The sequence below is a fragment of the Pelophylax lessonae genome, assembly GCF_965119305.1.
Source record: "Pelophylax lessonae genome assembly, chromosome: 2".
Taxonomy (NCBI): domain Eukaryota; kingdom Metazoa; phylum Chordata; class Amphibia; order Anura; family Ranidae; genus Pelophylax; species Pelophylax lessonae.
The window spans coordinates 382,649,949-382,668,945 of record NC_138769.1 but is presented as its reverse complement, the minus strand read 5'-3'; the positions used below and the strand labels follow the sequence as shown (position 1 = coordinate 382,668,945).

Genomic DNA, 18,997 nt, shown 5'->3' with positions numbered 1-18,997 from the left:
CAATGGCCAGAAAAGATATAAGACAATAATTGCGTTTCATGCATTTCAGCGACAATACTGAGGTGACCCTGAAGTTGCTCAGCTCCTCAAAATCCCCCCCCCAGTAAATAACCTTTTCCAAAAATTTGCAGAAGTGTGTATAAGCCTCAAAAAACAACTGACTAGACGAGTCCCTTGCTACATTTTACTGGTAGGCTTGCAATTAACCACTTGCCGACTGCTAACGCAGATCTACGTCGGCAGTCAGCCTCTCACAGGCAAAGCGACGTAGGTCTACGTCGCTAGCTTGTGAGGGTCTAGGGAGCTCCCGTGTGGTCACGCACCCCCCGCGCGTGTGACCGGCGGACCCGATGTCCGCCGGTCTATCTGCGATCGTCGGGGGCGAGGGAGAAAGTCAGGCGGCTTGTGTAAACAAGCTGCCTGTCATTCTCCCCGGTGTATGAAGGATGATCATACGGTTCTACTGTGTAGAACTGTTGATCACTCTTCATACATCTGAAGCCACAGCCAATCACAGTAGAAAGCACGCCCCTAGGGACACACATAGCCCCTCCCTTTCAAAAAAGTTAACCCCTTCACTGCCAGTGTATTTTTACAGTAACAGTGCATATGTATAGCACTGAATACTGTAAAAATGTCACTGGTAACCCCAAAAGTGTCACAAAATGTCAGTCAAGGGTCCGATCTGTCCGCCGCAATGTCGCAGTACCGCAAAAAAAAAAAAAAAAAAAAAAATCGAAGATCGCCGCCATTACGCGTTAAAAAAAAAAAAAAAACAACAAAAATGACAAAAATCTTTCCCTTTGTTAGTAAACGCGATAACTTTTGCGCAAACCAATCAAAATACGCTTTTTGCGATTTTTTTTTACCAAACAGATAGCATAAAACAAATTGGCCGAAAATGTTAAAAAATTTTGATTTTTACATTTTTTTGGGGGGAATTTCATATAAAAAAATGTGAAAAATATTGCTATTTTTGCAAAATTTACGCTCTTTTGTTTATAGCGCATGATCAAAAAAAATCGCACAGGTGATCAAATACCACCAAAAGAAAGCTCTGTTTGTGGGAAAAAAAGGACGCCAAATTCGTTTAGATACAGCGTCGCACGACCGCGCAATTGTCCGTTAAAATCACGCAGTGCCGAATCGCAAAATATCCCCTGGTCAGGAAGGGGGTAAAATCTTCCGGGGCTTAAGTGCTTAAGCAATATCTCCCCAGCAAGCATGTCAAAATATATAGGCACTGTGAAAGGGCCACAGGCTATACATATTGTTTTAGAATTGACGATGAAAAAGAGTCAGTTGGATGCCCAGACTACATGGGGAGCAGTGACCAGAAAGTATAGGACTTAGTGTCACCCTTGTTCTGTAAGGGGGTACCATTTGCACGTGCACAAATTTTTGCAAGCGTTCCACTTTTTAGGCATTTGGAAATTAAAGAAATTGGCGGGGGTGGCACAATGAGGGGCTTTCTCCAACAGCTCGTTAACACCATACTTAGAAAGGGGTAGAAAGCCTGCTTGGGGAAAGAAGAACTACTTGCAGTGAAGTGGAGGGACAAACTGGATGTATTCATCCTGGCCTCCTTTCACCCAGACACTGTGGTCCAAATGAACACAGTGTCTGGTGTCATACGATTATAACTCTTTATAAGCGAGGAGTAGACTTCAACAACCAAATGATAAAGTTATATTTAGCATACCGCAGAGCAAAACACTGGTACAAAAAGGGTCTATATACACTGCTCAAAATAATTAAAGGTACACTTTGAAAACACTTTGTTTCTCAATGGGAAAAAATATCATGCTTGATATCTATACTGATATGGACTGGGTAATGTGTTATGAACGAAAGGATGCCACATCCTTTGATGGAAATGAAAACTATCAACCTACAAAGGGCTGAATTCAAAGACACCCCTAAAATCAAAGTGAAAAAATGATGCATCAGGCTAATACATTTTGCTGAAATTTCATTGCAGCAACTCATAATGGTACTCCTTAGTTTGTATGGCCCCCACGTGCTTGTATGCATGTCTGACAACGTCGGGGCATGCGTCTAATGAGACGACATATGGTGTCCTGGGCTATTTCCTCCCAGATCTGGACCAGGGCATCGCCAAGCTCCTTAACAGACTGATGGGCAACATGGTGCTGTCATATGGACCAAAACAATGTCCCAGAGGTGTTCTATTAGATTTCGGTCAGGCAAGCCTGGGGGCCATTCAATGGAATCAATTCCCTCATCCTCCAGGAACTGGCTGCATACTCTCGCCACATGAGGCCAGGCATTGTTGTGCACGAGGAGGAACCCAGGACCCAATGCACCAGCGTAGGGTCTAACAATGGGTCCAAGGATTTAATCCCAATACCTAATGGCAGTCAGGGTGCCATTGTCTAGCCTTTAGAGGTCTGTGCGTCCCTCCATGGATTTGCCTCCCTAGACCATCACTGACCCACCACCAAACCGGTCATGCTGAATAATGTTACAGACAGCATAACATTCCCCGTGGCTTCTCCAGACCCTTTCATGCCTGTCGCATGTGCTCAGGATGAACCTGCTCTCATCTGTGAAAAGCACAGGGCGCCAGTGTCGGACCTGCCAATTCTGGTGTTCAATTGCAAATGCCAATCGAGCTCCATGGTGGCAGGAAATGAGCCCAGGGCCCACTAGAGGACATCGGGCCCTCAGGCCACTGTCATGAAGTCTGTTTCTGATTGTTTGGTCAGAGAAATTCATACCAGTGGCCTGCTGGAGGTAATTTTGTCTGGCTCTGGCAGTGCTCACCCTGTTTCTCCTTGCACAAAGAAGCAGATAACGGTCCTGCTGATGGGTTAGGGACCTTCTACAGCCCTGTCCTGCTCGCTTAGAGTAACTCCCTGTCTCCTTGAATCTCCTCCATGCTCTTGAGACTGTGCTGGGAGACACAGCAAACCTTCTGGCAATAGCATGTATTGATGTGCCATCCTGGAAGAGTTGGACGGTCTGTGCAACCTCTATATGGGGTCCAGGTATCGTCTCATGCTACTATTAGTGACACTGACCCTAGCCAATTGCAAAAAAAGAAAAAATCTTAGACTTTAGTATCACTTTAACTAATATTTAAACCTTTTTCAGTTTTTGTTTGCTTTATTCATTAATATTTTTACACCTTTAACATGTATCACACACAAAAAAAAAAGCGCAAAATTGAAAAAAACATACTTCATTTGTAATACATTTTGTAATGTTTTAAACCAAAATCATAATTTTTGTGTTGTTTTAAACAGGACAAATAACAGATTAAAATGCACACATTTCATGTTTAGTAACACTAAATATTTTTTAACACTGCATTTTGTTTAGTTTTATAATGTTTAATTGTCTAAGGATTGCGAAAAAAAAAAAAATAGATCTTGCAGGACAAGAATTATGAAAAAGAAAACCTTGAATGTCCTTAAAAAAACAGTAAATTTATTATGTTGTTATCTAAAGTAATGACAAAATTATCGCAGAATAAACAGGCTCATAGAAGAAATTTGAAAATTGCTCTGGTCCATAATAGGTGAACAGGTGTGAGAGCCGAAGAGGTTAAAGAGGTTGTAAACCTCCGTTTTTTTTTTTTTTTTTAAACGAACACCTGAAAGAAAAACACATAATAAGCTAGTATGCATCGCATACTAGCTCATTATGAAATTCTTACCTAAGAACGAAGCCCCCCGCAGTGCCGACCGCTTACCTGTCCATGGGCGACATGTTCTGTCGCCCCTCTTCCGGGTTTGCGGCATCCAGCCATCTGATTGGCTGGAGCCGCGATGAAGTAATTCCCGCGCATGAGCGCGGGAGCCAACGGTAACGGCACGGGGCTCTGAAGGAACGGCACGAGCGGCCGTTCCTTCAGAGCGAATGCGCCCAGTGATGTCACTGGCTGCATGTAAGGTAAATATCTCCTAAATGGTACATGTTTAGGAGATATTTACAGTACCTATAGGTAAGCCTTAATATAGGCTTACCTATAGGTTACAAGTTGTAGAGGAGGGTTTACTTCCTCTTTAACGCTGTACCTTTGCTTTTTGATAAATTCCCCACCAAGTGAAGCCTGTTTGCTAAAATACTTACCTTCCATCCAGGGATTCTCACTGTTCAGCCCTATGGTGCCTTGAAAAAGTATTCATACCCCTTGAAATTTACCACACATTTTACTATGTTGCAACCAAAAACGTAAATGTATTCTATTGGGATTTTATGTGATAGACCAACACAAATTGGCACATAATTGTGAAGTGGAAGGAAAATATTAAAAACGTTTTTCAAAAGTTTTATAACATAAATATGTGAAAAGTGTGGTGTGCACTTCAGCCCCAGTCAATACTTTGTAGAATCACCTTTCGTGCAGTTACAGCTGCAAGTCTTTTTGGGGATGTCTCTACCAGTTTTGCGTATCTGAGAGGGACATTTCTGCCCATTCTTCTTTGCAAAATAGCTCAAGCTCTGTTAGATTGGATGGAGAGCATCCGTGAACAGCAATTTTCAAGTCTTGCCACAGATTCCCAATTGGATTTAGATCTGGACTTTGGCTGGGCCATTCTAACACATGAATATGTTTTGATCTAAACCATTCCATTGTAGCTCTGGCTGTATATTTAGGGTCCTTGTCCTGCTGGAAGGTGAACCTCCGCCCCAGTCTCAAGTCTTTTGTAGACTTCAACAGATTTTCTTCTAAGATTGTCCTGTATTTGGCTCCATCCATCTTCCCATCAACTCTGACCAGCTTCCCTGTCCCTGCTGAAGAAAAGCATCCTCACAACCTGATGCTCCAACCACCATGTTTCACGGTGGGGACAGTGTGTTCAGGGTGATGTGCACTGTTAGTTTTCTGCCACATGGAGCGTTTTGCTTTTAGGCCAAGTTTATTTTGGTCTCATCTGACCAGAGCACCTTCTACCACGTTTGCGGTGTCCCCCATATGGCTTCTCAAAAACTGCAAACAGGACTTCTTTTGGCTTTCGGTCATCAATGGCTTTCTTCTTGCCACTCTTTCATATAGGCCAGATTTGTGGAGTACACAACTAATAGTTGTCCTGTGGACAGATTCTCCCACCTAAGATGTGGATCTCTGCAGCTCCTCCAGAGTTCTTATGGGCCTCTTGGCTGCTTCTCTAATTAATGCTCTCCTTGGCTCTCAGTTTAGGTGGATGGTCATGTCTTGGTAGGTTTGCAGTTGTGCCATACTCTTCAAAGCTTGGAATATTTTTTTATAACCCAGCCCTGCTTTAAACTTCTCCACAACTTTATCCCTGACCTGTCTAGTGTTTTTCTTGGCCTTTATGATGCTATTTATTCACTTAAAAGGTTCTCTAACAAACCTCTGAGGGTTTCACAGAACAGCTGTATTTATAACTGAGATTAAATTACACACAGGTGGACTCTATTTACTAATTTGGTGACTTTTGAAGGCAATTGGTTGCACTAGATTTTAGTTAGGGGCATCAGAGTAAAGGGGGTAACAAATGCACGGCACACTTTTCAGATATTTATCTGTAAAACATTTTGAAAACCATTTATTATTTTCCTTCCACTTCACAATTATGTGTCACTTTGTGTTGGTCTATCACATAAAATCCCAATAAAATAATTTTACAATTTTGGTTGCAACGTGACAAAATGTGGAACATTTCAAGGGGTATGAATACTTTTTCAAGGCACTGTATCTAGCTCTACACAACTTTTGCAATGGAAGCCTTCAAACAGGGTCCACTTCCAAGTGCAGTGCAGTCCCATTCATTCCTATAGGTGAGCTGTAGCACAGTAGAGAACAACTCACCAATAGGAATGAATAGAGCCTTACTACAAATGCACAGTAAAAAGAGAACTTGATGGGTAGATATTTGTTGGAAGGCTGTGCTGCGTCAAACAGGGCCGCACAGTGAAGATCACTGGAACGGGCAGTAATATTGTCCTTTAAGCAGTAATATTTTCCTGTCTTTACTCATATGCTAATCATGGGATCATATATCACATACAGCATTCAACTGAGTCATAGTTCTACGTAGGGGTTGTCTCTCAGTTCCATGTAGGGGTAGTAGAGCTCTCAGCAGATCACATCACAGTTTATAGCGGGATCCCAACCTTCCTGAGCATTGAAACTCTTACATGCCATAGCCCAATTTATTACAAATTCATTAATACATACTGCACTGAAGAGTAAAATGTTTTTTTAAAAAGGCTGTAAAAAAAAAAATACTACTACTTGCTTAAAAGGAAAAAAAAAAAGGATTTAGTCAACATTTTTTCTATTTTTTTAACAGGAAAGCAACAATGCAAAATACAAAGGTTCTTTTAATTTTATGGAAGAGTCTCAAGAGAGATTAGCCTTAAGGCACCAAAAATAAAAAAGAAATCAGTCGTGATCCTTACCATGGGGTTGGAGTCTGCTATGAGATCACGCAGGGAATCCAGGAAGCCCTGATCCTCCACCATTTGTGCATTGATGTCATGAAGTTTGGCAACACACACTGCTGCTGTCTTACGCACATAGGGGTCTTCATCTTTCAGGCACTTACGCAAAGGCTCACAGAGATATTCTGTGATCTTATCCACACGAATGCAACCCATTGTACGCACAGCCAAGGCCCGAATAAGGGGATTGGGATCCTCACAGTCCTAAAAAAAAACATGTCATGTCACTAGAGCAGCACAATGTTGCACCATCTCAGTCATCAATCAAAACAGAAAATGAGTTACAGTGATACAGCAGTTGTATTAGAAATGGTATCGCTTTATTAGCGAGTACGAGTACCGATACTTTTGGTCAAATACTTCCCGATATGGAGCACCGATACTTTGCAGTGCAATTTACGTCAATACAAAAGAAAAAATTGTCGCAAATCGCACTGCATGCAATTTGAACAGGAATGCAGTGCAATTCCTGTCCGAATCACATTTGATTTCCCCTACTGCTCGTGTGTGTGTATACAAATGGATTAAAGCAGCATCTAGTCATGTTAAACAATGTCAGAACTCATAGTCCATATCTGGTAGCAAATCAGGGCAGCTGGAGGTGCTCACTGGGCTGGAGTTCTGGGACCCTCATGGGCATAGGGCAGAAGTGATGTCAGCTTGGGGGCAGAACACCTCTACCTCCAGCAGCCTGGATTTGCTACCAGATATGTACTGGGAGTTCCTACATTGTTTCACCTGACTAGATGGCACTTTAATTCCTTTGTATACGCACACACACGAGCGATGGGGGAAATCAAATGCGAAACAAAACAGGAATCACACCGCATTCCTGTTCAAATCACATGAGATTCTTTGCAGTGCGATTTGCACTATTCATTTTGTATTGACGCATATGCTTGGTATCGGCACCGATACCGGTATCAGTACATCTCTAATTAAAAATTGTGAGATTTTGAAACATGTAGGGTTTCTGTATGAAGTCAGGGCTATAAAATGAAACAAGGTTTCAAAAGCTTGAACTAGTTGGATGCACTTATTAAGAGCCGGTTCACACTACCACAACCTCTAAGTCGCCTCATAAGGGGTGACTTGTTAGCGCGACTTTGCGCGTATTCAGCGCGACTTGTACGATAGACGACTTTGTACGACTTTGTATTTGGCCAATCAGAATATGATGGTTCTGGGTAATGCTCAATCACACAAAAAAGTTCTTAAAAATTGTCGTTTTTGATAGAGAGCCAATTATTGAAAAATTTATTTAAAAAAAAAAAAAAAGAGAGATTTCTTTGGATTTAGTGTCTGGGGGGTCTAAAAGGTGTACCTGTGAAGTTTCAGCTCTGTAGCATGTCCAGAACCATTAAAAAAAAAGATAATTTTTCTTAGAATTTTTATTAGCGCAGGGATGGGGCTCCGCTCCTGTCACACCTGGGCGTTTTTGTTTCAGGCGTTTATTGGGCATTTTTTGGGCGTCTTTGGAGGCAGGCATGACATCTGAACTTCTGTATAGGGGTATATATATATATATATATATATATATATATATATATATACACACACACACACACACACACATATATATATATATATATATGTATATATATGTATCAGTGCCACGAATCAGTGTCCACCAGTGCCACGAATCGGTGTCCACCAGTGCCACGTATCAGTGTCCACCAGTGCCACGAATCAGTGTCCACCAGTGCCACGAATCAGTGTCCACCAGTGCCACGTATCAGTGTCCACCAGTGCCACGTATCAGTGCCACGAATCAGTGTCCACCAGTGCCACGTAGCAGTGCCACGAATCAGTGTCCACCAGTGCCACTAATCAGTGTCCACCAGAGCCACGTATCAGTGGCACGAATCAGTGTCCACCAGTGCCACGTATCAGTGCCACTAATCAGTGTCCACCAGTGCCACGTAGCAGTGCCACTAATCAGTGTCCACCAGAGACACGTATCAGTGCCACGAATCAGTGTCCACCAGTGCCACGTAGCAGTGCCACGAATCAGTGTCCACCAGTGCCACGTAGCAGTGCCACGAATCAGTGTCCACCAGTGCCACGTAGCAGTGCCACGAATCAGTGTCCACCAGTGCCACGTAGCAGTGCCACGAATCAGTGTCCACCAGTGCCACGTAGCAGTGTCCACCACTGCCACTGCCCACCAGTGCCACTCACACAGACCAGGCAGAAATAATGGTATATAGGAACTGTAGGCATGGCAGCAATGTGGGGAATGCCTGGTTAATTTTCCTTCTTCTTCCTGCAAAGTCGAATCACAAGTCGCTTCAAATAAGATAAGGATCTGACTTAAAGGCGACTCCCATTGAAGTCTATTGGGACAAGTCGGATACAAGTCGCCTCAAAGTAGTACAGGACCCTTTTCTGAAGTCGGAGCGACTTCAGTAGTGCCAACTAAGACGGCTCTCATTGATTTACATTACTTTTGTTATGTCAAGCGACTTGGGGTGACTTGAGGGCACACAAGTCGCCTGACAAGTCGCGGCAGTGTGAATGGACTCTTATTGGCAACTCATCAGAGAAATACAGAGGCTGCCACTGCTGACCTCTCAGTTAAAATACGAATTACCCCGGCTGTCTCTGGCGTGAACACTTTCCGCATCACATATCTGGAACAAGCATGCAGGAAGTGTCGTCAGAACTTCTGGTCAGCATAATTATTTCAGATCAGTAAATCAGAAAGTGCTAAAAATAAAAAGGTGTGAATAGCAGCAAAGGAAATCGCATTTTAACCTACCTAAAATGGCACAGCATGCAAAATAACTAGGCACCCCTAGATCAAAGAGTCCTGCAGTATTGTCACAACAACCCAACAAAGGGAGACATCTACTCATAAATCAACAACAAATTTTATCACACAGTATCAACACAACACATTAAAACCAGGTACTCCGACATGGGATCTGTGGATTTGATATATATCAATGCACCAACGAAGCCTGGGGACCACCCTCCTTGCCGGTGCTGGAAAAATTACTCTTCTTACCATTTCTGTTTTCCCTTAAGATTCTCCTTTGTTACAAATAACCCAGAGAGGTCTTCATAGTTCAAAATTGTATGACTGTTTGCAATTGCTAGGGACCTTATATGGATGCATCTCATCCACTAACTTCGCCTATGCATCACATACTGTTATTTTTTCTGCATTACTATTAGAAATATGCACCCCCCCCCCAAACCTGGGTGTAATTGACACCTAGGGGTGTTCAACTGAATAGGAAATGCGGAATATATTTATATGTAGACCGAGAGTGTTTACTTTTGATAGGAGTCTTCCCTCTATAACTACTGTGGATGATGTACACACGTAAAAGAGATCCTGTTCTGTATTTGACTCTGCGTTATTTCCAAAGAAAATGAAAAATTCAATAAAAATATTGAAAGATAAAACCAGATATTCCTCCATTAACAACAGGTAGGACATGTGCAGCCTGTGATACACACAGCACACTTGCATAAAGGGTTCTGCAATATCTCGGCAGTAAGGATTGTTATGGAAATCACACAAATCATCCATAAGTGCATACCATCATCTCAACGTGCAACAATAGTAAATCATCATTTGATATGTACAATCTAAAAGTGCTCATTTCGTCTGATAATACAAAGACCCAATTCAAATTCAGGACGTAGACTGACCTCATTCTGAAAATGCTAGTTGCTTGGCTGTTATGCTTCAGTGCTTTGGGTCACAAAGCAGAGCAAGTATGCAGATAAATTAATGACTTTTCCATCTACACACATTTTCTAGTCCAGTGACTCAAAAGTATTTTTTCAAAGTATACAGGACTAGATTTTGTAACAGATTTGAATGCATATATTCTGATTGTATAGGCTTTAAAGGAGACCTGTCCTGAGAAAAATGGAAAAGCGGCCATTGCTGACAATACTGTATGCATGGCTGTCTCTTCCTTCTATGCTTTCTAAATTATTTAAACAAAACAAGCATGCAGCAAGAGAGGTCAAGAATTCTGTCATTGCAATTAATCTGCAGAAGTTATCTAGGAAGGCAACTCAGAAAGCACTAAATGCAGTAGATTAGCATGGCTGCCAGGCAACTTGCATTTTCAGAAGATGGGTGTGTGTGTGCGTACAAGGTCTTGGAAGCTCCATCACTGAATTGTACAGTAGGCCACGGGACAGAAACTGGCTTAATAACCTTCCAGAGAGTGCTACAAGCTCTTCAAAAATTATAATCATTTTTATTAAGTCCTGCTCCCCAAAGGTACTGCTGGCTCTGTCCCTCTGGGGAAATAGTTCCAGCTTAGCCAAAAGGGGAAGCAACACATTAGCCCATTACATGCTTTCAAATAAGCCCCTACTCTCCCATTAGGGTGATAACCATCTGTACTCTACTCTTCTCGTTCTTAATAACCCAAATGGATGCCCTGACTCTTCCCAAGGTAAGCCCAAAGCTGTGGGGACACCTACTGGCAATCTTAGAAATTGCACAACAACTCAGAGGGGACATAAAAGTGGCTCTATCTATACCTAGTGTATTAGAAGTTTGTTTTCCCCTCTTGACACTGCACAAATAGTCAGTGCAAAACTAACACAATACTGGGCCAGGCTTGTGTGGATAGGAACGGCATTGCAAATTTTACAGGTTTAGAGTGTTTGAACCCTGTGCAGGAAGTACAAATATCCTCTGCAGCAACCAATGTTAGCTGGTACTTTGGATATTTTTTTTTTTTGGATTTTTTTTTTTAACAGTTAAGAAGATTTTGTTGTCCCAAGCAGCTCTCACTATCCCAAACTGAATCCTCCTCCCGCAGATGCTTAGTTGTTTCTTCAGATGGCAGGGGCCACTCATGTTACTGACATCCACCCAATAAAAAACTTGTGCTGGACTGCTTACATCTGCACGCAAGAGCAATGTCCTATGTGTCAGTAAGCAGGCGCAGCCAGCCCAGCACATGTAATTATTGCAATTATATAATTGGTATTATTATTAGTGTCCTTTAAGTTTGGGAGGTATCTTTTTTCTGTTTGCTAAACTAGTGTTTATAAGAAAAACAAGTCCATACTTTTTGTTTCTATTAGCTGTCCATGAGAGTAAGAGCCTTAAGTAGCATGAAAACATCAGCATTTTAAAGCGGAGCGCCACCCAAAAGGTGTGGAGCTCTGCCTATGTGCCTCTGCTCCGGTGCCACATTTGGTACTTTTCGGAGGGGGGGGGGGGGGTGAGCGGTTACCTGGCTTTGACAGGTAACCGTTCCCAGCTCCCCTCCTCCTTCCCCCGCTGCCAGACCATTCACAAAGTGCAGCACACTTTGCGCATGCGCAGTAGGGAGCAGGCTCTTAATCTGCAAGCAAAGGTGATGGCGGCAGCACTTGCGAGCCGATGGAAAAATAGGCTGGGGTGAGGACACTGCTGGATTCCTGGACAGGTAGGTGTCCTTATAATAAAAGTCAGCAGCTACAGTATTTGTAACTACTGACTTTTATTTTTTTCTGAAGGAGCCTGGAGTTCTTCTTTAAGCTTATTGAGCACAATAAAATAAAATATTCCCCAGAAAACCATTTGTTAAAATTTAAAGCTCAGCACGTGCAGTTTACAACTTCAAAAGCAATATTAAACCCAAGACCAAAGACACTTTATAATCAGTTACCGTAAACTTTTTTTTTCCTTTTGGAATAAAGGTTATACCAGTGTTAAAGAGGTTGTAAACCTCAAATTTTTTTTTTTCAAAAAGTACACCTGAAAGACAAACACATAATGAGCTAGTATGCATCGCATACTAGCTCATTATGATATATTTACCTTAGAACGAAGCCCCGACCGCTCACTTCTCCCATGGGTGACATGTTCTGTCACCCTTCTTCCGGTTTTGCGGCATCTGGCCATCTGATTGGCTGGACCCGCTATTATGTCACTCCCGCGCATGCGCGCGGGAGCCAACGGTCACGGCACGGGGCTCTGAAGGAACGGCACCAGCGGCCGTTCCTTCAGAGCGCATGCGCCAGTGATGTCACTGGCTGCATTTAAGGTAAATATCTCCTAAACGGTACAAGTTTAGGAGATATTTACAGTACCTATAGGTAAGCCTTATCATAGGCTTACCTATAGGTACAACTTGCAGAGGAGGGTTTACTTCCTCTTTAAATGAATATTAAAATGTGTGATCGCACTGGATTTTTGATCGCATAATAGGCAAAAAGGCCAATACAAAAAATAATAAAGCTTCTTATAGCTTGTGCAATCAAAAAAAGTCTCTATTTAATTTAGGTGCTTCATAGGGATGACACCACAGTGTACCGAAAATTTTCCAGTTGTGCTCCTTTTACCAGTTGAAGTGCAAGCTCACCTCCATTATAGACCCATAAGGGTCAACAAAGCATAAACGCAGATCAATCTGATGAGCCAAACTCTGGTGTTCAGGTTCCTTTAAGAATGATTGAATTCCCTCCCCAAAATGCATCCACACAGCTCACACATACAGTATCTCACAAGAGTGAGTACACCCCCTCACATTTTTTGGAATTATTTTATGATATCTTTTCATGTGACAACACTGAAGAAATGACACTTTTGCTACAACGTAAAGTAGTGAGTGTACAGCTTGTATAACAGTGTAAATTTGCTGTTCCCTCAATATAACTCAACACACAGCCATTAATGTCTAAACCGTTGGCAACAAAAGTGAGTACACCCCTAAGTGAAAAAGTCCAAATTGGGCCCAAAGTGTAAATATTTTGTGTGGCCACCATTATTTTCTAGCACTGCCTTAACCCTCTTGGGCATGGAGTTCAAAAGAGCTTCACAGGTTGCCACTGGAGTCCTCTTCCACTCCATGATGACATCAGAGCTGGTGGATGTTAGAGACCTTGCGCTCCTCCACCTTCTGTTTGAGGATGCCCCACAGATGCCTAATAGGGTTTAGGTCTGGAGACATGCTTGACCAGTCCATCATCTTTACCCTCAGCTTCTTTAGCAAGGCAGTGGTCATCTTAGAGATGTGTTTGGGGTCGTTTTTATGTTGGAATACTGCACTGTGGCTCAGTCTCCGAAGGGAGGGGATCGTGCTCTGCTTCTGTATGTCACAGTACATGTTGGCATTCATGGTTCCCTTAATGAACTGTAGCTCCCCAGTGCTGGCACTTGTGCAGCCTCAGACCATGACACTCCCACCGCCATGCTTAACTGTAGGCAAGACACACTTGTCTTTGTACTCCTCACCCTGTTGCCGTTACACATGCTTGACACCATCTGAACCTAATAAGTTTATTTTGGTCTCATAAGACCACAGGACATGGTTCCAGTAATCCATGTCTTTTGTCTGCTTATCTTCAGCAAACTGCTTGCGGGCTTTCTTGTGCATCATCTTTAGAAAAGGCTTCCTTCTGGGATGACAGCCATGCAGACCAATTTGATGCAGTGTGTGGCGTATGGTCTGAGCACTGACAGGCTGAACCCCACCACCCCTTCAACCTCTGCAGCAATGCTGGCAGCACTCATACGTCTATTTCCCAAAGACAACCTCTGGATATAATGCTGAGATTGCGCACTCAACTTCTTTGGTTGACCAAGGCGAGGCCTGTTTTAAATGGAATCTGTCCTGTTAAACCGCTGTATGATTTTGGGCCACCGCGCTGAAGCTCAGTTTCAGGGTCTTGGCAATCTTCTTATAGACTAGACAATCTTTATGTAGAGCAACAATTCTTTTTTTCAGATCATCAGAGAGTTCTTTGCCATGAGGTGCCATGTTGAACTTCCAGTGACCAGTATGAGAGAGTGAGAGTGATAACACCAAATTTAACACACCTGCTCCCCATTCACACTTAATACCTTTTAACACTAACGAGTCACATGACACTGGGGAGGGAAATGGTTAATTTTGCCCAATTTGGACATTTTCATTAAGGGGTGAACTCACTTTTGTTGAAAGCGGTTTAGACATTAATGGCTGTGTGTTGAGTTATTTTGAGGGGACAGCAAATTTACACTGTTATACAAGCTGTACACTCACTACATTACATTGTAGCAAAGTGTCATTTCTTCAGTGTTGTCACATGAAAAGATATAATAAATAGTTACAAAAATGTGAGGGGTGTACTCATTTTGTGAGATACTGTAGGTCATAGGCAACAAACAGAAAAAGCAGCCTCCAATAGTGCAGTACCTGGGTTATTATGCTCAACACAGCGTAGAGAACCCACTTCATAAAATACACTCACATTTATTAGATAAAAAACAAGCATATAGCAAAATCCAGCTTCTCACGTGATCCAGTGAAAACTCCCGCCAAGAGGTTCCACCTTTACGTGTTGCGTATGTGGCTTCTGGAGGAAAAATGCATTGGTGGCATAACACGTATAGGTTGAGCCTGGTGGCGGCAGTTTCCACTGGATTACGTAAGAAGCTGGATTTTATTATATTGTTGTTTATTACCTAATAAATGTGAGTGCATTTTATGAAGTGGGTTCTGTGCGGTGTGTTGAGCTTAATAACCCAAGTACTGCACTATTGGAGGCTGTTTTTTCTGTTTATTCTCCATGACCTATTTGTGAGCTGTGTGGAGCCATCTTGGAGAGGGAATTCCATTGTTCCTAAAGGAACCTGAACACCAGAGTTTGGCCCATCAGATTGATCTGCATTTATGCTTTGTTGACCCTTAGGGGTCTATAATGGAGGTGAGTTTGCACTTCACCTGTTGAAGGGAGTACGAATGGAAAATTGTACACTGATGTCATCCCTATGAAGCACCTTATCAAATAGAGACTTTTTTGATTGCACAAGCTATAAGAAGCTTTATTATTTATTGCATTGGCCTTTTTTTTGCATTATATGTCTATATGGCACTTTATGAATATGAAACACTTACCTATTTAGTCATTTTTTTGTCACTTTCTAGTTATTATTTTTCTAGTATTTATTTTTTGTTAATTTAGAGGCAGTCCGATCACACATTTGATGATTGCAGCAGCTGCAACCTCTAATTTCTATCAATAGGTGGCAGCGCGCTACTACCACATTTATATACCAGTGGTAAATGGTTTGTCTCATCCATGTAAATTCATAGATCTGGAAGAAAGCTTGCTCTTTTATCATCCATGTAAATTCATAGATCTGGAAGAAAGCTTGTTCTTTTAAACAACAGACTTATTAGCTGGATCACCAGATGAAAATAGAGAGAAGGTCTAAAAAAGAAAACGAATGCAGACATCACATCTTGGAGTTGGTAAGTGCAATAGAATGGTTTGCTTTTGGGTTGAATACTGCTTTAAGGTATACCTAAAAGGCAAAACTTTTTTTTTTAGTTTTGAATAGAGCGCAAAGGGATTAGAACACCTATCAGGTTTTATTGCTGTCTGTGCCCCTGTTAGGGAGATTCACTCTCTCTCTGTGTCCTGTTTACTATTTTCTTTGAAAGTAAAAGTAAAAGAAAATCCCTAATTTTGGGTTGTCCTCAGAAAAGTAATAGAGGGGAAGTCTTCCAATGGTGACACTAGTTCTGGTGACATGGGGGTCCCCAAGAAATTCCCTTAATTTGCAGGGATTTCTTCTAGCTTCCTGTTTGGCTATGGGACATTAATCAAAGGGAAATCTCTGCAATGGGACACAGATGGTGGAAAAAAAAAAAAATCTTACAGGGTTTAAAACCCTCCCTTGCTCTATCCAAAATAAAAAAATGTTTTGCCTATAGTTATACTTTAATGCTGCTGACTCCTTCTCTCCCATTGCTGCTTTCCGGAGCTTCCAGTTTTCAAAGGAAAAAGTTATCAGTGGACAGTGAAGTCTCCAGTCCGTCTGTTAACTTGAGGGAGGAGTAGGAGAGTGCCTGATTATCCTAGTCTATGGGGCCATGTGTTTCTATTGATGTACATGGTGTAGGAAGACAACTCCTATCCCTGCATGCAAGTTCCATAGAATGCTGCAAAGAAGAAGCCACCTTGACACAGGAAACCTGTGAGGTTTAAAAGATAAAGAAGCTGTTTACTCAGTAAATTAATCAATCAGCCACTGAAAGTGCTTAAGAACTGAGAGTTTAATAACACCAAGACTCCATTGTCATTCTAATATACATATCACATTTGTATGTACATATTAGGGTATTGTAGAACCTAGAGGAGTTTCTCCAACTTTTCTGAATGGCTATGACCAGCAAGATGTAATGCAGGAGCTTACCTTGACAAAACTGTTAACCGCCATTATAGCCATGTCTGGCTGACTCTTGGCATAATTCATGAGATAAAGATACACAAGTTTCTTAAGTTCCAGATTATCTGTCTGCATACAGTTTACTACATCAGGAAACAGGGAACTGAAGAGAGAAAACAAAAAGAATTATAGTGGTCACTGTTGTAAACCCAATAAGCTTAAAGTACATAGAAAGCCTAGATAAAAAAAACATTTTTTAAATTACTTTTTTTTCACCCTTCTTTGCATATTAGCAGTACTGACCTTCTGCACCTTTATTGCAGCCACTTACTGTCTACATGTACATCCTCCAGCTATTGCAGCATTACATTTCTTTATGACAACGGTGAACTATGTTTGCACAATGAGCTCAACGCAACACTGGGGTTGGGGGGAGATCTCCCCATCAGCCTCACAGACAGCTGGAAAAACCCCCAAAAAATGAGCTTCATCCACCAAAAAAAAAAAAAGGAAGAATAAAGATATAATGGAAAAAGAGTAAACAAATAGGCATTTGTATCCTTATCTTTGACATTCCAGTGATTTGTATAGCTCATTTATTCATCCACCATAAGGCCACATTCACACTTATGTGATGTGTCCTGAGACCTGGGATTGCAAAGTCGCATGACAAGTCGTACCCCATGATTTCCAATGAGTACCGCTCATACCTATGTGACTTCAGGTCACAGCGACTTCAAAGTAGTCCCTGCACTACTTTGGACTGACTTTGATGTGATTTGAGGTCCATGGACCTCAAGATTACACAGGCATTGCTTCAAGGTCGCACAAGTGTGAAAGGGGCTTAAGTTAGCCACTTGAACTATTTAGAAATGCGTCTATTTAAACCTTTAAGAAAAACCCTTGGCAGCAAAGGGGGCACCCTGTAAAGAAAGCAGCTAAATATTCACCTCTCTGGCTTGTGGGAATTCAAATCTTCACTTAGTACAGTACTGCTGGCCATTGTAGTTTCTCAAATAATCTGCTGCATTCTGTAGTAATGTAGTGACTAGTGGCAGGTACAATGGCACCTAGTGAGGGAATGCTTGGCCTTAGTACAGACACACAAGGTGACATACACAGGTTAAAATGGCAATTAAAGTTTAATTTCCCACAATCTGCGAGTTTTTTAGCTCTTAAGTGGATGCATTGAGAAAGCTAGATACTGAGCCATGGAGAGCATAAACGAACTGTCAAAAAACCAGCGTAACAAGGTAATGGAACTTTAAAAGATGGAAAGGGATATAAAAAGATATCCAAAGCCTTGATTATGCCAGTCAGTACTATTCAATCACTTATTAAGAAGTTGAAAAATTCAGGGATCTCTTGATACCAAGCCAAGGTCAGGTAGACCAAGAAAAATTGCACAACTGGCAGAAGAACTGTTCGGGATATAAAGAAAAAGCCACAAGTAACCTCAGAAGAAATACAGGCTGCTCTGGAAAGAGACAGTGTGGTTGTTTCAAGGAGAACAATACGACAATACTTAAACAAAAATGAGTGCATAGTCAAGTTGCCAGAAAAAAGCCTTTTACTAGGCCAATGCCACAAAATATCCCGGTTACAGAATACACAACAACACCATTACATGCCTCACAGCTTCTGGCACTCTGTAATCTGGAGTGATGAGACCAAAATAGAGCTTTAAGGTCACAATCATAAGCGCTATGTTTGGAGAGGGGTCATCCTTGACAAGAATACTATCCACACCCACTGTGAAGCATGGTGGTGGCTCACTGGTGTTTTAGGGATGTGTGAGCTCTAAAAGGCAAAGGGAATCTTGTAAAAATTGATGGCAAGATGAATGCAGCATGTTATCAGATAATACTGGCAGACTATTAGCATTCTTCTGCACTAAAGCTGTGCATGAGACACTCTTGGACTTTCCAGCATGGCAATGACCCTAAGCACAAGGACAAGTTGACCCTCCAGTGGTTACAGCAGAAAAAGGTGAGGGTTCTGGAGTGGCCATCACAGTCTCCTGACCGTAATATCATTGAGCCACTCTGGGGAGACCTCAAACGTGTGGTTCATGCAAGACGACCGAAGACTTAGCATGACCTGGAGGCATTTTGCCAAGACAAATGGGCAGCTTTACCCCCTGCAAGAATTTGGGGCCTCACAAACATCGATTACAAAAGACTACAAACTGTCATTGATACTTAAGGGGGCCATACACGGTATTAAGAACAAAGGGGGTGCAGACTGAACAGGGGTCATTTCATTTGTTTACTTGTTGCCATGTTTTGTTTTATGATTGTTCCATTCTGGTATGGCCTACATTTGAATATGAATCCCATAAGGCCCCTTTCACGCTTGTGCAACTTGGGACTGCAAAGTCACATGACAAGTCATACCCCATGATTTCCAATGAGTACTGTTCATATCTGCACT

At 42.0% G+C, this 18,997-nt stretch overlaps 1 protein-coding gene across 2 annotated transcripts in view; it reads right to left on the bottom strand.

Annotated features, from left to right (window-relative positions):
• The window catches only part of AP2B1 (adaptor related protein complex 2 subunit beta 1), a 158,728-nt gene that overhangs the window by 122,731 nt on the left and 17,000 nt on the right, over positions 1-18,997 (bottom strand). For both annotated transcript variants that reach the window (XM_082246175.1, XM_082246176.1), the window contains exons 4-5: positions 16,592-16,727; positions 6,397-6,642 (exon numbers count right to left, since the gene is read on the bottom strand). In XM_082246175.1, coding sequence (XP_082102301.1) covers positions 6,397-6,642; positions 16,592-16,727 — 382 coding nt within the window. The remainder of the gene's footprint in view (positions 1-6,396; positions 6,643-16,591; positions 16,728-18,997) is intronic.